Source organism: Terrapene carolina, unplaced genomic scaffold (genome assembly GCF_002925995.2).
Source record: "Terrapene carolina triunguis isolate 2854851 unplaced genomic scaffold, T_m_triunguis-2.0 Scaffold95, whole genome shotgun sequence".
Lineage (NCBI taxonomy): Eukaryota > Metazoa > Chordata > Testudines > Emydidae > Terrapene > Terrapene triunguis.
Window position 1 is genome coordinate 44834920 of NW_020664446.1, and position 22441 is coordinate 44857360.

General features: G+C 41.6%; 1 protein-coding gene across 1 annotated transcript in view; it reads left to right on the plus strand.

The window, feature by feature from the left end:
* The first annotated feature begins 11921 nt into the window (after positions 1-11921).
* HERC4 (HECT and RLD domain containing E3 ubiquitin protein ligase 4) overlaps positions 11922-22441 on the plus strand; it is a 90316-nt gene continuing 79796 nt past the window's right edge. Inside the window, exons 1-3 of the mRNA XM_029911385.1 lie at positions 11922-12057; positions 13518-13618; positions 16275-16557. Coding sequence (XP_029767245.1) covers positions 16332-16557 — 226 coding nt within the window. The 5' untranslated portion in view covers positions 11922-12057; positions 13518-13618; positions 16275-16331. The remainder of the gene's footprint in view (positions 12058-13517; positions 13619-16274; positions 16558-22441) is intronic.

A 22441-nucleotide genomic window follows, 5' to 3' on the forward strand; every position in this document is an offset into this window, starting at 1 on the left:
AACAGGCTAAACAATCCTGTCAGGGATGGTCTACGTATATATGGTCCTGTCTCAGCACAGGGGTTGGACTAGATGACATCTCAAGATCCTTTCCAGCAATACATATCTATGATTCTATATTTGAGGCGTGCCAATTGCACCAAAATAGTTCCTACTAGGTTTGAGTGATGCATGCAGTCACGGGCCTTGTACTTAATTAAATCATGAAAGGTGGGAAACTTTATTGACCATTAGCCCTGCACTAATCAGAATGCACAGAAGACTAGATAGATAGATTCCTTGTTGGCAGACATCCCATCTTTTTGAGAGTTAACTACAGGCAAAACCAATGGGACTGAATTTAAATATTTTGTTCCTCCTACTTACCGGTACTTATTTTCTTTCTGTCTTTTCTCTCCTTGCCTACTATTACAGGAATAGAGGAATGAATTAGCATGTCCAATAACTACCTGGGCAGAAGGTCATCTGACCTACTACAGTTACCTAGGGGCTGAGATCCCCACCTCCTAGGACTACCTTGAACCCTCACACTCTGTGCTTCCTTTTTTCACCATCAACCAGTCCAGCACCCATGTCACTCTCTGTCCATCCTGCCCTCTTGTAGTCAAACATTACCTCGTGGATTTTCTTCCCCACTTGCAGGTCCAGGGCTGCTCCCACTGGTCAGATGCTCCCCCACTCCAAACCTCTTCCTGGTGCAGCAACCCTACTATCTACTTCAATTCTCTCTCTGCCGCTCTGTGTTGCTGCCCCCCACTCACCAGATACATACTTTCCCACTTTCATAGAGAATCCTCTCTCCCCAACTGAGTACTCCTTCTAGAAATACAGACTTTATCTCCTGGAAAATGTTTTGCTGGGTGGGAGAACATTAGAAAAAAATCAGCCTGGGGTGTGGGAGAGAAGGGGTGTCATCACAGTATCTCCAGTTTTCACACAAGCATTATTTACTTCCCATCATCTCCAGTCCTGTCTCATCCAGTGCAGTGCTCCAGTCTGTTAACTCTTGCAGTTCAGCCCCACCCCCTGAGAGAAGAAATCCATCCCTTTTGCTTTTCAGTGAGACTCTTCCTCCTCCTTGCCCCAATCCTTGGGAGAACAGACTCCTCCCTTCTGAGTTCATATTCAGACCTTTCCTTCTGCTTTCACAATGAGATAACCTAGCTCCTCCCTAGAACATTTTGGGATAATTAATTACACTAAAACAATCCAGCACAGAAATTTATCAAAAAGCCAGCTGTACTCACCATGAAGTGATGTGACCTGCCTGTGTGAGAGCGAGCCTCGGTACAGTGTCCTTCCTGTCCTGTGCCTCTTTGCTTGTCTTAGTGCAGGCTGCTGCCTCCCTGCTTGCTCTTTACGAAGTAGTAAGAAGGCTAATTTTAGGCTGCTTCATCATCCTGCCATGGAAAGACATGGTGTCATGTCAGAATCAGCAGCATGTGGCACTACTTGGAGCTGCTATTTTATAAGCTAAGATTTGTGTTCTCAAATTAGTCTCTGTAGGACAGAAATGACTCAGTTATTGATATAGTATTTCTAGAGCAATGTACTTAAAGCATTAAAGATCAGTATTTCATCCTTAAAGAAATAATCAAGAGAACATTTTAATTACACTTGGATTGATGTCCTATTATCCAACACTTAAGACACTCTGGATACAAAGACTTGAGTCAAAACCTATTGTATGGAATTTTTCTTGTGTTTTTTTTAGCACTTAGCCTATTGCCCCATTAATATAATTGAAACATTCATACACTAGGGCAGTGGTCTCCAACCAGTAGATTGCAGACCAGTTGATCACAATAGGGTTGCCAACCCTCCTGCAACCAAAGAGATTGGCTGCTAACGGTCCGGCGGTGCAGTGGGGCCAGGGCCGGCTCTGGCTTTTTGGCCGCCCCAAGCGAAAAACAAACAAAAAAACAAACAAACAAAAACGGGTCGGCCAGAACGGCAAAGCAAAAAAACAAAACAAAACAAAAAAACCTGCGGCGCGGCTGGAGCGTGGGTGCAGGGAGACCGGCTGGGGGGGGAAGGGTGAGGGAGCGGGTGGGAGAGAGAGAGAAGGGGACGGCCAGGGCTACAGCAGGGGCGCTGCCACGCGGCCCCTCCCGCTGCGTCGCCTCCTGCCGCGAGGGCTCCGCTTCGGTCGGCGGGGAGGGAAGGAAGAGGACTGCCCTGCAGGGCGCTCTGGTTCTCCGCGCCGCCGCCCCCTACAGGGCTGCCGGAGCAGAACAAAACAAAAAAAGCGGCCGTGCCGCCCTAGGTTTGGGCAGAATGCTGCCTCGAACAATCTGCCGCCCCAAGCACCAGCTTGCTCAGCTGGTGCCTGGAGCCAGCCCTGAGTGGGGCTAAGGCAGGCTCCCTGCCTCTCCTGGCCCTGCGCCACTCCCGGAAGCGGCCGGCATGTCCGGTAGCGGCACCTGGGTGGGAGGGGCAGGGGGTCTCTGCGTGCTGCCCTCGCCTGCAGGCACTGCCCCTGCAGCTCCCATTGGCCGGGAACAGGGTAAGCAGCACCCAGCTGGAGCCCACACCCCGAACCCCTCCTGCACCCCAATCCCCGGCCCCAGCCCTGAGAACCCTCCCGCACCCCACATCCCCTCCTGCACTCCAACCCCCTCCCAGAGCCCGCATGCCCTCCTGCACCCCAACCCGCTGCCTGAGCCCTGAGCCCCCTCCTGGAGCCAGCACCCTGAACCCCTTCCTGTACGCCAACCTCCTGCCCCAGCCCTGAGCCCCCTCCTACACCCAAACTCTCTTCCAGAGCCTGCACCCTGAACCCCCTCATGCATCCCAACCCTCTGCTCCAGGCTCAGCCCGGAGCCCCTCCCACACTCAGAACCCCTCAGCCCCAGCCCGGAACCTGCACCCCCTCCTCCACCCCAACCCCCTGTCCCAGCCCAGTGAAAGTGAGTGAGGGGGGGAGAGCAAGTGACAGAGGGAGGTGGGATGGAGTGAGCGGGGCTGAGCCTCTGAGAAGGAGCGGGGCTGGGAGCATGGCCTCAAGGAAGGGACAGGGCAGGGGGCAGGACAAGGGTGTTTGGGTTTGTGTGATTACCGTTATTTCTACATTTTCTTTGAGGTAGATCATTGGTTGCACTTAATTATATTGGCCCCTGTGCTGGATGGAAATCAAAGACTATGCATACCAGTAGCATGGTGAACCACTTACCTTCTTCACTGGGATATGGTGGAGAATAATTACAAGTTTACAACCTGCTTTGGAGATGTAAAGCACTATAGATGTAATGGTTAAATCTGAAATGTTCAAACTTGGGTGTCTAAAGTTAGACACTTAAATCCATATTTAAGTACCAAAATAATTTGCCTGCTGTTCAGAGGTGCTGATCACCTGCAGTTCCCATTGACTTTAATGGGAGCTACTGGTGCTCAGTACTAGAGCTGTGCAAATAACTGATTTTTCAGTTTGCTGGCAATTCTAAAATAATATATAATAACATAAAGATATATAAAAAGATCATTTTGGGTTGACCCAAAATAACATTTTAAATTTTTTTCAGTTAATTGAAAAAGTCCAAAACATTTTGTTTAGGTTAAACAAAACATTTTGTTTCAATTTCAAAAGTTGTTTTAAATAAAAAAATCAAAATGTTTTGTTTTGAAAAATGTCAAAATAGAATATTTGCCCTTTTTGGATATTTTTATATGAAAAACTTTGTATAACTGACACAAAGATGCAAAACATTTTGACGTTGCTGAATCTCCATTTTTCACTGAAAAAAAGTTTCATCCCCCAAAATTTCACCCAGCTGTATTTTCAGGTTCTCTTGCCACGGTTTTCCAAAACATTTTTCTTTTGCAAGAACTAAAATAAGTAGACATAAGCCTTCAGATGCAGACATACATACATAAATAGCCTCAAATTCCTTTAAACAACATATATACAAAAATGAAAATGCCTGATTATATGTCATTCAGAGCTGGTTAAACAGATTAGAGGCCCCAGTTGTTCTCTATAGAGGAAAACTGACACAGAGGACAGAAAATTCAGAGAGATTCCCATTGCAATTTCCACCAGGTTGCTCCTGTGAGGGGAGGTGAATTTGCCCTCTTTGTGGAGTAAACAATAGTTTTGGCCCAGTCATCCTAGAGATATGTCAGAGGGCAGGGCCATGAGCACAGAGGCCAGGTACCTACAAACTCCCTTCTGGCTCTCCCTGGCTCCCTCAAGCTTTGCAGCATCAATGGTTGTGTAAAAACCATGCTGCTAAGGTTCCCCTGCCTATTGAAGCCCCTGGAACCACCCTTCCAAGAGGTTCCATAATGCAGAGTGTCTCCACACTACAATAAATCCACTAACCAAGGATTTCCTGCAGGGTTAATAGGGAGAGTGCATATCCCGTAGCCTCTCACCATGTATGGATCCCAGCCCAACAAATGGGCTTCCACAAGACCTGAAGAAAAGAGGGTATGGTGATACTTGTCTTCCAGCAAAGGCTCTTAGGGCTTTTAATTTCCTCTGCTTGCAAAAGTGAAATTTGAGACAAAGAGGTTGTGGAAGAATGCCTTTGAAAAGCATTTGAGTCCAACTGCTTATTACTCAGGCAAAATTGCCATTGAGCAAGAAGTGTTGAACTATAAGGCCCAAGAAAGGAAAATCTCCCAAGATAACCAGTGAAACAAACTCGAAATATTGCTTTGATTTTGATTTTCTTTAAATCTACACCCAAATCATTACTTACTCATATTTCCTGGTGGCACATTACATGGAAATTGTGAGATATCCCAATATTAAATTATAATTTCCGTTTAATGAACAACTACATGTATTGCAAAAGAGATGTGACATTTTTGGGATAAATTAATGTATTTTCATACCCAACTCCTCCTTCCTCAGCACATTTAAGCAAATTACAGGGAAATATTTTTCCTTGCAGGAATTGTACCAACTGTAATAATATGATCCTTTATCTTCAAATACATGAATACATCTCCACACACTGGTCAGAGGACATATTACATATGAGTGTTAATATTTAAAATCTACCTCACATTGTGATTCTTTACATTTAATATCCTGGTGCTCTCATATATTGTACTGAAGCAAAAGAAACATGACTAAAACCAGCAATACAGAGAATGAAAACATGATGAATAGACAAAATATATATGTTTCATCTAAGTAAACACTGCTAATTTTAGGATAATGAGAATGGTAAATGTGAATCAGTCACACTTTCTTTAAAATGTGACACCTATATCATTGTTACACTGAAAGTGCTAAATCATTTTGGCTTTAATCAAATTTGTAAATATATAATTTTCTTTATAAATGAACTGCATCTTTTTAGTTTTAACCCTCAATACTAAAACCAGAGGAACCCTCACTGCTAGAGAAATCTTGCTGAGTCCCTGCCTGGCTGGATGCATGAGAGAGATTTTAGTTTGGGCTAGAACAAGAATATTGAAGAACAAAGACCATACACCAATTTATATTTTCTGTTTTCTTATTTTTTTAGACCTTACATAGAAAAGCAAAACAAAAGTGTCAAATCCCACCAGTGGAGTCTTTCCCAATAGTTTGAGAAAGGTTGCTGTAAAGAGTACCTATATGCTGGCCTTACTCACAGAACCCTGAAACATAGACCTGCTGAGGAGAGATTTTTCTGACTTCTGGGAAAGAAAATTTGCATTACAGACACTGTTCCCCCATTATATGCCCCTAATCTCAGTTGCAGTGGGTTTTGCTTCCATCTGCCCACACAAGGGGAAGAGACCATCAGTTCCATGGAATTTACCAAGCAAATCCTACAAAAACAGGGAGTATTTATGCTCAGTAACAATATATCACCAGAACATTTTGTTGCTCCCACTGAAAATGCAGTTGATATATATGTTTAGTATAACAGATGATTGTTTTTAGAACTCTCAAACTAAGTTTGCAAGCTCAAAACTATATGATTAACTGGAGGCCAAATTGTCCCTTAAATGTGAGAAAAAACAATTTAGGTATAAAAAATCTCTGTCCATTTCCACTTGCAGAATTTTCTCTAAGTAATCCCATTAACAGGGTATAATTCTGCCCTTATGCAACTGACTGTGGACTGAGCCTCCTAAATCTATGGCTGTCACCAGATCCTAGAGTGCTCTGGACATCCATGGAAGCCCAGAGCTTACACACTACCTTCTGCTACCGTGTAGTGGCTCAGACAAATGCAAATTAATGATAACTAATGGTCTGAAAAAATCTATTTTTACCTTCTACTTCCATTTCTGCATTCTTGGCCTGACCTTCTCCCTACCTTTATAGCTCTGTGGAGAGGCTTCCATGGGTCATGAGAAAGGGGAAAATGCATAAAGCTGAGTCTCTTCCCACTTCTGCACCTGAGGGGAGATGCATTAGAGCTGAGTCCTCTCTACCTGTGGAAATAGAGAGTGCGATCCAGTCCTTGAGAATTTATTTTTATTAGGATTAATTTATGATTGCTGATTTGGAAATATGATAACATAATAACGTACAATTATAGTAGCAGCATTTGTATCCATGGTAGGTTTTTATATCTCTTTGCGGTTAATTGGCTCAAAGACAGAATACAGAATATTTCCATGGAATGCATTTTGTGAGATGGTTAATTGCATTGTGACTGACTAACATAGCACATTTGCCAAATCCAGACAATTTTTGAGCATTTATTCCTCATCTTCCCTACCACTGATACCTCCTACAAGTACTGGGTGGGTTTATAACAAGTATTGTCTGATAGGCTTTCCTGAATAACTATGATTCCATCAACACACACTTGTGTTATCTCATAAGGACAAAATGTGCCGCCTGGGATCCCTCCTGCATTTTTTTGATTGTGTGTCCTTCTGGTGGGTCAAATTAGACTATATGCCCTACTTTATACTTTTAATTACGAGTAATATATTCACTAGGTAAGATATAACATAAAATAGATTTATGTAAATTGGTATTTACAAACAAAGGAACAAAAGCAACACACACAAAAACATGGATAATTCCAAAAGGGCCAACGAGTCAAACTTTCTTCTCATTTACATCAGGGCAAATGTGTTGAAGTCAAGAGGGTTGTAATAATATAAGTGAGGGGCGAATTTGGTTCAGTATGATGCTATTTAGAGTCAGAAGAGATAAACTCTCTTCATTTCCTCAGTGCTTACAGATAGATACATGTGCTTTCAGTACCACAGACCTTCTACCAATTACTCAGACAGCAGATCTATAAATCAGTTCTTGCCTGTTGGGGAAATTCCACAGAATCAAAGGGGTTCACTGATGTCCAGTACACCTTCTCTGCATCTCATTCCCCAAATTGAAGGCCAAGCCCAACCTTTGTTGGCTCAAATCAACTCCAGTATTTTTTCCTGTCATCAGATTCCCTGTAATCTGGCCTCACATCCCTTAGGTCTTTAGGATCTCCTTGTGCTCATACTGACCACAATCATCTATTTCACAGAACCTTATGGGGAAGAGATTGCTAGCCCTTTCCCATGAGCTGGTGCTTGGAACATTTTCTTTCCTTCTTTGTGTTCAGAGCTCAGGTTTCTTCTCCAGGACTCCTAACACTGCTTATGCTCACCAACAGTGTATATAGCCAGTATAGATAACATCACAAAATAAAGGTTAACCAGAATATAAACATAACAAGGCAAACATTGCTTAAAGTGTAGTTAAACAGCTTCTCGGTTTAGTTAATTGTGATATTGAAAACACAGTCTGAAAACTAAAGCCTGACATTTTAGAAAGTCAACTGTCTTTTCAGTATCCCAGGAAGGTGTGCCTGTTCTCCAGTCAGATTTTCATGTTCCAAGAAGTCTCTCAGGCCTTGTCCACACACACAGTTGCACTGGTTTAACTAAAGATGTGATACTGAACCAGTTTCATGAAACTGGTGCAACTGTGTTGTGGTACTCTCCTCAGGGTACCCAGAACCATAAGCCATTGTGTTACCTCTCTGCCTCAGGAAAAGTGATCTTTGCTGGGGCTTCAACTGTGTGTCACTCCCTGCCACACCAGTCCTGTGGGCCTTGTCAGCAAACTCCTTGAGACTCTGCCAATTTTAACCTTGCCTTGCAGGTAACACTTAATGAACCCCAGTCCCCAGAGACATCCCTCTGACTGGACACTCTCAGAAATTATTAAGTTTGCCGCCTCCAAAGAGACAGCCTGTTAGTGTAGTTGAGGACTCACACTTTAATTCAATATAACAGCACTGAGATGGTTTATTGTGAAATTAAGAATAAGTTTATTAATAAAGAACATAGATTTAAGTGATATTAAGCAAGAGAAAAGGACACTTATAGTTACAAACAAAACACACTTTCTAGTCTCTGAGCCTTAACTGTAGCAGCTACAGTCTTTTCCTAAACAGCTTTCTCACTGACATTAAGATACCAGCATTACTAGTTCTTGCAGCAGGAAGATCCAATGTTCACAGAATCAGAAGGCTCTGTCTCCTTTCCCCCTAAGTGACAGATAACTAGAATGAATTTTTGCTCCCCTTATACTTCCTGAAGTCCATTGTTTTTGTCTCAAGAGCCAGGAAGACCTCCCGGGGGTTCAGGCTCCTGTGTGTTCCCCGATCAGGCCCTGATACTGTTTCCCCTGCCACTTGTTAGTTTGATTGCTTTATTTACCTCATGTACTTTCATTGTCCTCTGCCTGTAATCAAGCCAGGCAGATGGGTAAAATCCACATTCCTTTGTCTAAGGCAGGCTACTTTATCTGCTGCCCCCAAAATATATTTTAACAACATATTTCCAGCACACATACATTACTCTTTATAAATAACCCGTATATACACCACACAATGATATTCATGACCAGTGTTTCACCAATTGTCATATGATACCTTACAAAACACTATTTGGCAAAATATTCTGACAACAGTGTGTTGAGTGTGCCCTTTGCCAATTGGCATAAGGGAGTTGTTAGGGTCATGTGTTTGTATGAACACTTTTACATCAGTTTAAATAACGGGCAAACTAAACTGCTGTAAGTCATGTTTAAACTGATATGAGTGTTTATACACAAGGTTGCACTGGTTTAACTAAACTGGTGCAACATGACACTATTAGTTAACCTGATGCAACTTCTTTGGGCAGTAGACAAGCCTTAAATCCAGTGTCAAATCCCATTATATTTCCCTATATAACTGAAGACACCCTCCTTTTATAGTTCCCAGAGGGTTTGTGTGCCCAGGCATTAAAAGTAATTCATTCATTTTTCACATTAACTTAATCCCCCAGTTTAGAAATCAGTTCACAATTATAAATGTATTTTCAGGTCACAATATATTTGTTTAAGATCATTAAACAAACTTGTTTAATTTTTTCCATTTTTATTCTTCTAATTTGCATGGATGCATATTGGTGCACTTGAAAGATCTTTTGTCCATTTCCAAGGACTCTTTTGAATACACAAACCTTGTATATGCAAACCATTTAAGAAGTCTATTATTTAACTTTAAGACACTGATGCCTGTGAAAGTGTCTCCATCTCACTTTACTTCTTTTAGCATATTAATGACATAAGCTTAGAGCTTTATGTTTTGTGGTTGATTATCAGGTAGTAAAACAAATAAAACTCACTGGACAACCAAAGCATTGTCATACTCTCATTCTAGAACTTCTCCATAGACCAAATGTACTGGGGGTGGGAGGATTTACCATGGTGACCCCTGTTGCCTGTTCTGAAATATCTGAGAACGGTAGAGACATGGTCATGGCCCATCATAGCCAATGGTGGATCATCACCTCAACTCAAAGAGTAAATTGTCTGATTGATTTGTAATAGATTTTGCATACCAAAATAGATATTGGTATGAAATTAGTCTGATCAAGGTAGACTTTATATTTTCTTAAATTAATGTTATTCTTGTAATTCTCTTCCTATTGCATACAGGGGACAATGGAGGAATTCTCTTTAGGCTAATTTAACACCTGAATATTTATACATATATTGTTCACAGATTGTATAACCTATTGGAAAAATGTGTTGCATCATCTTTCAAAAGCAGAGAGTTAAATTAATTATGTACAAGATAGATATTTATCTGAGGATTGTTAAATAGATTACTAATTATTTTTAATATTTAACATGATCTTGACCTGCTAGGTCAAGGGAAGTAGAAAGGGTTTCCTTACCTTCTCCACGGACCTTTATATGATCGTCACTGTGGGGGAATCCCATCTAGGCCAGCAAATTATAGCTGACTTTGTAAAATGCTGAGCTGCAACTTGCAAGCCTGAAAGGATCTGACACTACAAATTGCGGCCTGGCTTAATGTATCTTGGATTAAATTGCTGAAAGCTATAGTGCTAACAATACACTGTGATTCAGGGGATGGATTCATTTTAATATTTATACTAGAGGACCACACACGTATTTCATTGCTTAGGTAGGCCAAACTGTACACCCAGCCAGGTCCTTGCTCCCACTATGGCCAGGTCCCTCGCCCTGCTCCACACTCAGGTAAGATTCAAGAATCCTACTGATTTTGGTGAAAATTGGAAAAGCCTGATTTCTAATGATTTCCACCAGTATTACACCTTTGGGCATGAGTGGCTAGCCAATATTCAGGGGCTTGCAGATTGTTTCTATTAGGAGGAGAAACTGATGATAGATATTCCTTGTATGCAATCCTGTTTATTTACAAAGAAAGTACACAAAGTCCTGTTTCCCAGAACACAGTATGAATCAAACAGGGGGCAGTTTCTTTACTCACAGCTCCAAGCCTCTTTCCAAACAGCATTCTGCCCCCAAAGTTCCCTAGCCTTGCTTTCTCACAGGGCTTCATTTCCAGGCCTTCTTTTGCTGTGTCTAGGGCTCCCTTGCTGCCTTTTCCCTGAATGTCTGTGATGTTTCTGCTGCTACTCTCCCAAACAACAGTATAGGAAATTGACAATAAGTTAATTTTAATTTTATATAACCCAAATAACACACCATTACTTAATATTGATAGTTATATGGTTATCTAACTATATCAGTTATTTTCCTCTGTAAAGGCAATTTCAACCTTTTCTTTAGGGCATCTAGTGTCATGGGGGCAAAGTTCATTTGAGTCCTGTGAGTATTTGCTTCCATGTTCATACATACTTTGAAAACCATAGGATATAGTGCAGTACATCTGATTCTGTTTGTTTTCATGAGCTTCTGTAAACTGTTATCTACCTCAATAGCATCTTTAAGTAAGTCTTGACACAGGGCGATTTTACGTCAGCCTGACCACACGTTTCTCTCTAATCATGACAATTAGTTGATATTGTATCTTGAACATGTAGGAATCACAGATCTGGGACATTCACCAGGACCCTGTCTTCTTCCTCCCTTGTCCGCTTTCACTGAGTCTGAGAAGTATGAACAAAACGTTGTTCGGAGGTAAAATCGTTTGAAAGCTGGATATTGACAGTGCCCAGTACAAGTGAGTTTCAGGGGGCTCTCGGAAGAGGCAGGCACTGGGGGGCTCCGGCTCGAGGATTTCCAGTACAGTTTGCTCACTTTACCAGCAGCTATTTATAATTATAATTAATGGAGATATTCCATCTCCTAGAACTGGAAGGGACCTTGAAAGGTCATCAAGTCCAGCCCCCTGCCTTCACTAGCAGGACCAAGTACTGATTTTGCCCCAGATCCCCAAGTGGCCCCCTCAAGGATTGAACTCACAACCCTGGGTTTAGGAGGCCAAGGCTCAAAACACTGAGCTATCCCTCCCCCTTATTCAAAAGGCCAACGCTGCAAACGCATCCTGGGCTCCGGGGTCGCTCTTTCTGTGCGGGGCCGGGCCTGGGACCGGAAGCTGGGGGCGAACGGGAGCGGGAGTCCTGTCCTCGCGGAAGCGGTGGGGCGGGGCCGGTCTGAGCAGGGTCTCTCCGCGCTCCCCCACTGACGGGGGAGGCGGGAGCGAGTCCCCCGCGCCACGCGCGGGGCGAGGCGCATGCGCAGTGCGGAAGCCTCGCCGGACCCGCGGTGCTAGAGGCCTGTCACTTCTTCCTGGTGCTGCCTCCTCGCTGGAGCAGGATCCCCTCTCTCGGGGGTCTCCGCGGGCCTGCGACCCGGCTCTCCCCGGCCCTCCGGTGAGTTCCACCGGTGCGTGAGGCTCGTTAGCCGGTCCTGGCGCTGCTGCCGGGGCGAGGGTGCGCGGGGGGGCCGGGCCTGGCGGTTGGGACCGGGCTCCGCTCTGTGAGTGTCGGGCCCCGAGCCGGCCCCGGTGGGAGGGGCCGGGGCTGAGCTCTGCGGTAGCGGCTGCCGATCCCTGCAGTGCCCCAGGGCTGTAGTTACAGCGCAGTGGGACCGGCGCCCTGCCCTGCGGCACGCACAGAGCGGGACGGGCACCCGCCTCCTCTGAGCCCTGCAGGGCCGGCATCCGGCCCAGTACGGCCCGTGGGCGGGGCCCGGACAGTTCACTCACCGCCCCAAATTGTGCTAGACCCTTGGCCATATCAGCTTGCGGGACCATGGTCCACCGCGATTTCCCTGTGCGCGGCAAGAGCCAGCTGGGGGCCCGCTCCTCGGGGGTGGCTGGTGTTGCGTTTCTTCCCTTCTGCTGCGAGTGGGGGCGTGATGGACTGCGCAGTTTGTATCGGTGGGTGGTTTTGAACAGACCTGAAAGATCTAGACTTCTCTGAGCATTATAAGACCCCTGGGTGCTGTTTGACAAGCAGGAGTTGGTATCAGCAGGCTTGCCCAAAATTTGCGTGCACCTAGTTTTATCTACAGTAAAGGTGTGTTTCATTGGTCCGTTGTGTGTTGATCGTAAAGCAGTCTGGGATCTTTCAGGCTGAAAGGTACTGTATACAATAAATGTTAAACATTATTTATTCTGCATGGGATGTTTGAAAATGGGATTCAGAATTTGTCAATGTTTCCATGAATGCAGAATGTTGCCTACAAGAAGAAGAAGAAAGGAGAATTATAGTCTATACTGTAGCCTTTGAAGCTGCTATGTTTATGCTGTAGTTTTTCAGAGCTCTTCACTGTGTCTACAGCAAGTAAACATAATTCACTAAAGCATACTGGAATTTTCCAGTCTCTTCTTTTGGCCCCATCATTGTTTCTTGCTCTAGAAAAGTAGGAGGTTGCTTTCCCCCATCTTTCCTATTTGTTCCTTGTCAGTATCATACTGTTTTTAGTGGATGTCTCAATAAATAGTGACTCAGACTTGAAAATAAAATGCATGGAGATTCATGATTACTTGCTAGAAAATAAATGCCTTTCAGATCCTTGGCTGGAACCATAACAGAAGTGCAGAACACTACTATTAAGTACTGAAATTCTCTAAATTTCATAAATATTTTCCTGCAGAATAATAAAGTTAGGGTTTAAATTACATTTCTATTTAAGTGAAAATATTAGAATACCTTTTTCCTTTTAAATTAATGTTTTTAGACTTGATTGTTCTGCAGTCTATTCTGGTAAAAAAGCTAATTAATTTGTGGATTTTTTCCCCCCTTTTCCACCAGCTGCGAAGAGTACTTGATAGTGATCCAAGGTTTCCACAACGATTGTATATCTGTTCTATTCTTTTGTGTTACAGGTTGAAACTTGTATGGCAGTCATTTATATGGATCTGTGATGGATCTATAACTATGTCCCAAGTCAAGCCAACATCATTTTGAGCATGCTCTTCTGAATGTGGTAAGATAATAGGTTACTCTATGGGAAAAGTAACTATCTCTATCTGGTTATGCTTTAACCTTCTGAGACAGATAAATTGAGTTCCACATAGGTTACTACGTTTGGGTTGCTTACAGTGAGACCGTGAAAGTCGATGTTCTATCTCTTGCACATTGACTTTTGGTAAAAGAAATGGTTTGCTCTGTTATCCTTGCCCATAATGTCACCCCTTTCCCTATTATGCAGTGTTCAATGTGGTAGTTGGTGACAGTAACTCTGTGTGTGATGCTGTATTTATATAGTTTGTAAAGCACATGAGGATCTTTCAGGATGTAATATTGTGTAAATGTACTATATTTATGATAAACTTATATTGAATATTCCATTCTTCAGTCATGCTATTTTGATTACAGTGTTAATTGATGAAGAATTGCAGTAATTTTTAATCAAGAATATTTTTAGGTTCTGTTTTGAAAATATGGTGAAATTCCTCTTCCTGTGAAATCAGTTATTGGTTTTTTTGTCTTTTAAATCACAAATACTTCACACAAAATTGGAAACCAAAAAGAAGAGTGAAATGTTCCATTGTGTCTTCTCAAAATCTAGCTGTAGTCTGTCAATACAAACTTAAAAATGGGATCCAGGCATCAGGGAGCAGGGATGGATGAGTTTGTGTCCATGGATGTAACTTAACAAGGTGAATTCAAAGAAGTGGTTGCCATCCTTGGGCCCCAGTTTACATTGTGATTTGCCTCCATGGACAGTTGTGCTCATGTGAAGCCCCAGAGAAATGCACCGAGACGAAGCAGTCCATCTGCCTAGATCAGAGTGCAGGATCATGGTCTAGGTTCTGATTAATTTAAAAAATACAACTTTAAAATGTCAAGTGTCAAGAGACTCGTACATGGTAAATATTATAGTTATTGGCACATCAGTTTGTATTATCAACTATACAAGTTGATAGAACATCATTGAAGTTTTTAAAGGGCATTGGCAAATTAAATGTAGCCCAAAATATAAATTGTCAAAATAAGCTTTTATAAAACTGAAGACTAGAAAATGTTAGAAATCTTTCTGAATTTTCAAGAAAATACCAAAGGAAATAGTTATCTTTAAACCAATAAATGTTCCCATGCGGTGACTGAAATCTAAATACTGCAACACTTGGATCCTGATAGTGAAAGCAGGGTGGATAAAAATCAATGATTTAAAAAAAAAAAAAAAAAATGGGCTATTTTAAATTTAAATAGGATTTTTTTTTATTTAAATTGGGCTTTTTGGATATGTTTTTTCCTCAAAAAGCATTTTATCTAAAGATAGTTTTAATTAAGATACATTATAGCTCAAAGATATCTCATCATAGAATAGGGATTATAAATTCTAATTCTATAGTATGAGACAATATATTCATGTAATGTTTAAGAAAAGTTTTGTAAATGAGTTCTAGTAGTTCATGGATTAGGGACCCAATCTTATGGGGCTCCAGGGGCTTCTGTATAGATTATTTAGGTTAATCTTTCTATCTACCCAATGGGACTCAGTGCTCAGTCTAGAAGATACCATCAGAGATGCTTAGTTTTGCAGTTCTCAAACTATGGATTTGTGTCTCCAGAGACCACATGCTTGTTAACAGCAAAAATGTTTTAAAATAAATAAATAATATATAGAGGTGAGAAATAACAGACCTCAACCCTGTTGTCCCTCTGCAAATTTGTGTACACTGAGGGCTTGTCTATACTTACGCGCTGGTTCGGCGGCAGGCAATCGAACTTCTGGGTTCGATTTATTGCGTCTTGTCTGGACGCGATAAATCGAACCCAGAAGTGCTCGCCGTCGACTCCGGTAATCCTGCTCGGTGAAAGGAGTACGCGGAGTCGACGGGGGAGGCTGCCTGCTGCGTCTGGACCGCGGTAAGTTCGAACTAAGGTACGTCGACTTCAGCTACGTTATTCACGTAGCTGAAGTTGCGTATCTTAGTTCGAATTGGGGGGTTAGTGTAGACCAGGTATGAGTCAGTCCCTTACCTCTCTCTAAAAGTGCAAAGTTTCAAAAAGTTGAATGAATAGAAGATTGTTGGGGGTGGAATAGATCTGGACAAGGAGAAGTTGTTTGGAGATAAATGTGAGAAGGGAGGGACAGGCAGTAGAAACAAAAGTGAAACTTTTTGAGCAGCATATTCCAGAAGTCTTGAGATCTTTCTGAATGTAAGATCTACCATACCATTCTCTCACTAGAAGGGAAAACCTATAATGGCAGCAGGCCGTAAAAGAGACTCAGTTTGGGAATATTTTAATGAAGTTCCTCTACCTGTGAAGAATATGTATTAAGGTTATAAGAACCAACAAGAATGAGCTTTTATGTAGAAATCCATTATTAAATTGAGTCTTCCTGACTAGTGATTTAAATTAAATAAATTTGATTTAAATCAAATCCACCCTGAGTGAAAGTGACTTAAATTATCTGTCTCCAAGTTGAGAGTACTGCAGAAAGTTAACAAAGAGCTTAAAGAGTGACAAGTAAGTTGGACTTTCAAAAGTCTTCAGTTTCAGTTATCAAAGATTTTGCTATAGAAAAAACAAATGTTTGTTTACATATACTTTTGAATGTAGGGTGTTGCTTTAAGTATTGTCTCCTTCATAACGGTACTTTATTTTTTTCCCCCTGAACACTGTCACAGAAGGAACATTTTGAACAGTGAAGTTGCAAGATCTTACTGATCAAGACAACTGGAACCATGTTGTGCTGGGGAAATGCATCCTTTGGACAGCTTGGATTGGGTGGAATTGATGAAGAGATTGTATTAGAACCCAGAAAAAGTGACTTTTTCCTAAATAAAAAGGTCCGAGATGTAGGATGTGGACTCAGACACACTGTTTTTGTCCTGGATGATGGGACTGTGTATACATGTGGATGTAATGATCTAGGACAATTAGGGCATGAAAAATCCAGAAAGAGACCAGGTAAGTTAAAAGTAATGAAGAGTGGATTTTGTGTGGGTGTTGTTTTTTAACTTTAGTTACCACATTTAGGCCTCAGAACTGCAAACATATTTACATGTGCTTAACTTTCTGAGTGTGAGTAATCCCAAGCACGTGCATATTTGCAGAATTGGGACTTTAAAGATTTCCGTTTTATGGTTTTGATTTTTGTACTTCTGTTTCATTGTGTAGAAAGTAGTAAGCATATTAAATCCTATGAAGATATATAATTACCCAACCCAGCCTAATTGATAGCATTTTATAAAAATGAGATCTACCACTTAACTTAATTTTTCTTTTTTTTTAATTTCAGGCTATTATTACTTTATTGGTTGTATATAGGTACATACAGTTATCATGTCAGTTCTTAACCATTATTTCTCTAAATCTAGTAAATATGTTATAATTTTAATAGGTTATTTTAAAAAGGTAATTACTTATGTCATGTTGCCATGTGATAGACTCATAGTCTTTAAGGCCAGAAGGCACCATCATGATCATCTATTCTGACCTCCTGCACATTAAACCTTAGGCCTCAATCCTGCAAATTGCTCTACATAGGTGGACCCCTGTCCCCGTCAAAGGTTCTGTATGTGGATGTGGGGGTCCCCTCTGACAGAACAATTTTTAGGTTAAAGACCTTAGTTTCCACATACCATTGTAACTCTTAGTGCTTGGTTTTTGTTGTTTTTTAGACGCATCATTTCGCCTGGCTAAGTTCCAGTTGTCTGTCATGCTTAGATCTTTCTGTAACATTCTCTAAATGAAAAACCTTTCATTTATTATAACTAAACCATTTTCTGTTAACTTCTGTTTCTCTAACAACTCTGTAGTTTTAATTCTGTTCCACAGTGCTTGCCATTCTTCCTTTCTCTGTTTGCTGATATTGTTGGTATGTGCATGCTACACTCTTTCCTCTTGGGCACACTCAAATATTAAATATTAGATTCAAGACTGACCATGCTTTTTACAGTTTCACACCACATGTAATCGCTGGTTTATAGTACTTTAGTCATTTAAGTATTCATTTACAGTATATTTACCCAGTAAATATATTAGTGAGATTACCTTGTGGAACTATACCATTATGAAAATTAATTTCTTTTAATATATAGCTAATTGCTTATATACTAAATAATTATCTCATAGAACAGTAAATCATGGCTACACAATTTATAGCTGCGGAGCTGCTGGGCTCTAGTGGCAATGAGGGAGACCAGCAGGGCCGTGGCCAGCGACCAAGCCAGGAACCGCAGCCAGGCAGCTCCTCTGGCGTGGCTGTGCCGCCTCTAGCCCTGCCCACTGTGGCGGGCACCAAGCTCACTGGCAGCGGTACCTGGTCACAATAGTGTGTGCAAGCGGCTCGCACGCTGTCAGACAGGAGTACAAGGGCCACTTGCGCACACACTAGTGACAGGAGTTGCACACCGCTGCATGACTGGGACTCCTATCTGGGAGCGTGTGAGCTGCTTGCATGCACCAGCGTGACTAGCGACAGCTACCAGTGAGCCTGGTGCCCACGCCAGTGGGCAGGGCTGGAGGCGGCACAGCCACGCCAGAGGAGCTGCGTGGGCTGGGTACTGGCTTCTGCGATAGTGGCGAAAGCAGCAGCATGTCGGGCCACCGTGGTTTCTGCCCCAGTTGCTGGCCATGGTCCTGCTGGTCTGGCTCGTTGTCACCAGAGCCCTGCAGCTACACTTATGTCTTCAGATATAAATTGTATATCTGCACAGGGCTCTCTAATCATAGCTCTATAATTTGCCAGTTACATGACAAACCATAATAATTTTCAGTATCTTCCTCCATGATTAGTCCTGAATACCTAAAATCCCCTCGTTTGAATAGTTTCCTATTTTATATGTTTCTGATTTGTTGTTGCTGTTCTAAACTTAACTTAAATTACTTTATATCGTAGAGTGCCTAAGCACAATTGGCAAATTCTCAAAAAGTATGTTGATGATGTCCATAGAACAGTGGATCCTAAACTTGTTCCGTCGCTTGTGCAGGGAAAGCCCCTAGCAGGCCGAGCCGGGTCGTTTACTTGCTGTGTCTGCAGGTTCGGCCGATCGCGGCTCCCAGTGGCCGCGGTTCGCTGCTCCAGGCCAATGGGAGCTGCTGGAAGCGGTAGCCAGTATGTCCCTTGGCCTGGAGCAGCGAACCGCGGCCACTAGGAGCCGCGATCGGCCGAACCTGCGGACACGGCAAGTTACCGAACCGGCCCGGCCTGCTAGGTGCTTTCCCTGCACAAGCGGTGGAACAAGTTTGGGAACCACTGCCATAGAAGAACCTTTAGCTATATGTTTGAAAGTGAAAAATGTTTGATCTGAATCCTTTGGAGGAATTAATTTAGCATAATTCACTGTACTTCCGTCGGTTGGGCTTAATTCTTTTTTTAAATTGTAATATGGTTACAGTCCAAATATACATAGTATGCAACACTTCCCACATGACTTCCCCACCCCCAAAGAAACCCAATCATGCACCACAGTTTCAATTGTTGGAGGCAAAGTTGGTGGTGGTGCTCTTTTTCAATATAGTTAAAACAGCAAACATAGAGCAACATCTGAAGAGTGATGTAATGTTTAACTAGATCCTCTTTCATGTAAGTTCGAAAAGTGTCCTAATGATAGGCCTTCAAGTGGGAAACAGCCTGTCCAGGCTATTGAATTCTGAGATGAATCAGTAAGAGTTAAATCGCTCCTCTCTTTGATGGCTGAAGAAACCATAGAGTACAGCAGAACCAATGTGGTCTTTCTTGAGGCAGGCATGATCGTGGGACCCAGCACAGCTATCTGTGCTCCAGTGTAGAACCACTGTATCTATAGCTGTATGAATCCTTCAGCCATGTCATTGACGTGCATGTAATAAAAGCTATTTGTCTCCTAAATAATTGCATGTTAACAGATTGTCGGCCAAACCATCATTTTTGCCACAGTCCCAGTAACCCAGCTGTTCACAGTGGATATCAATGTGGAAGGTTCTGGTGGGGGGAATCTGCCTCTCACAAGTTAAGGAACATCTCCACATGATGGGGATCATGTGGCAAAAATGATGGTTTGGCCGACAATATGTTAACATGCAATTATTTAGGAGATGAGCTTTTTATTTTCTAATTAATCATTGTGATGGGAAGGTAGTTTGTTTAAAGCAACACTCTCTTGTTTTCATTTAAAATAATTAGAAAAAATAAAATTTCTGAAAGCATACTCTGAATAGTGTCCTGATTTTTTTTTTTTTTTTTTTTAAATGAGTGTTCAGCTTCCATACTGATGTTAGGAAGGGTCTTCTGTGTAAGCCTAAAAAGTCACAATGCCAAACAAATTCAGGCTTATTCCTTCCTCTTCTCCTGCTTATTATTTCTGCATTTTTCATATCAGCTTTGCTGCTTCTGTTACTGGCAAACACCCTCTTGCAGGGATTGTGGAGGAGTAAACAGGTGAGCTCTCTCCAGAGTAGTACATGTGAGTGATGTCTTCATTCTACTGCCGTATAGTGAAATTGACTAAGCATAAAAAGCTGTCAAATGCAATAGGTAAACAAACTGGATAGAGAAAAATATTTTGTTCTAATATCTGTCAGTTATAGGAATTTTAGAAATTACTTGTAGCAACGAGATTTAAAAAACCCTTTTTCAAATGGTTATTTGATTTTCAAATAGATTGTGTCCATTTATTGGGTAGTGTCTTTATTTAGAACTAAGTTCTAAAGGGCTGCTTCCTAAGTTGCTTTCTAGATGGTTGATATTATTTAGCTTTTTAAAACGAAGTTTTTTTTTTTTTATTTAAAAAAAATTGGTAAGTGGATATTAAACTGATTAACTCAAGCTTCATTGTAATTTTAACACATGCTTCTCTAATTGCGAGCAAGCATTTGCTGGCATGAACTTGCATGTTGATTAATCTAGCAGGATCTGACTTTTGTGAATTACCTTTAAATAGCTATTAAGATCTGAATATATTAATCTTGTCCAGTAAATGACACAATTTGAAGACCATTTTGAAGACTAAGATTGTAACTAGCATGCTTGCAATAGACATTTTTTTTCATCTTGGAAAAATAATTAACTGACCTGGGGCCTTTATTACCTTTGCATGCAAAGCAGCAAAATGTGACAATTGTTTTTTAATACTATTAGAATTAATACAAAAGGAAGTTTCCATACTGAGACCGACTTTTAAATTGTGGCTTGTTGGAACCCCTAAGCTGCTTTAAAATACTCATGTATTTTATATGACTTTCTGTGGCACCCATCACTGTTTTATCTGAGGATGTTCAGGCCTTTAGCTAAACCCTATCATGGGATAAGAGGGAAGGTCCTCTCGTGGATCATTAATTAACTGGTTAAAAGATAGGAAACAAAGGGTAGGAATAAATGGTCAGTTTTCAGAATGGAGAGAGGTAAATAGTTGTGTACCCCCAGGAGTCTGTACTGGGACCAGTACTGTTCAACATATTCATAAATGATCCGGAGAAAGGGGGTAAACAGTGAGGTGCCAAAATTTGCAGATGATACAAAACTACTCAAGATAGTTAAGTCCAAAGCAGAGGGCAAAAGAGTTACAAAGCAATCTCACAAAACTGGTGACTGGGCAACAAAACGGCAGATGAAATTCAGTGTTGATAAATGCAAAGTAATGCACATTGGAAAACATAATCCCAACTATACATATAAAATGATGGGCTCTAAATTAGCTGTTACCACTCAAGAAAGAGATCTTGGAGTCGTTGTGGATAGTTCTCTTGAAAACATCCACTCAATGTGCGGTGGCAGTCAAAAACGCTAACAGAATGTTGGGAATCATTAAGAAAAGTGATAGATAATAAGATAGAAAATATCGTTTTGCCTCTATATAAATCCATGGTATGCCCACATCTTGAATACTACATGCAGATCTGGTCACCCCATCTCAAAAAAGATGTATTGGAAAAGGTTCAGAAAAGGGCAACAGAAATTATTAGGGGGTATGGAACGGCTTCCATATGAAGAGCGATTAATAAGACTGGGACTTTTCAGTTTGGAAAAAAGATGACTAAAGGGGGATATGATAGAGGTCTATTAAAATCATGATTACTGCGAAGAAAGCATAACACAAGAACTAGGGGTCACCAAATGAAATGATTAGACAGCAGGTTTAAAACAAACAAAAGGAAGTATTCCTTCACACAACACACAGTCAACCCATGGAACTCTTTGCCAGAGGATATTGTGAAGGCCAAGACTATAATAGGGTTCAAAAAAGAACTAGATAAGTTCATGGAGGATAGGTCCATCAAGGCTATTAGCCAGAGGTGCAAAACCATGCTCTGAAGTGTCCCTAGCCTCTGTTTGCCAGAAGTTGGGAATGGGTGACAGTGGATGGATCACTGGATGATTACCTGTTCTGTTCATTCCCTCTGAAGCACCGGGCATTGGCCACCGTTGGAAGACAGGATACTGGGCTAAATCGATCATTGGTCTGACCCAGTATGGCCATTCTGTTTTTTTTTTTTTCAATCCATAGATCACTGACAGTAGTTTGTAAATGAGAGGTTGTAGAACTAGATTACTGTATATGATGTACATTCTATCATGTGGTATATACATATAGATTCTTTTAAAATATACTGTGTGCGCTTTAACTATGACTTGTGTGCACAGTAATTATTCACTGAACTTTCTGTATCTTTGTCATTTTAATTTGAAAATAAGCCAAACTTAAAAGACAATGTACTGGTGCAAAAATTCTGTTTTTAAGCGATATAGTGGATTGCTTTATGCACCCAAATGTATCTGTCTTAGGGGCTGCTGCATGACATTTTCCTCCTATGAAGAAAAGTGAATTTGTGAGGCTCTGTTTAACAAACACCTGTTGGAGTTGAGAGAGTG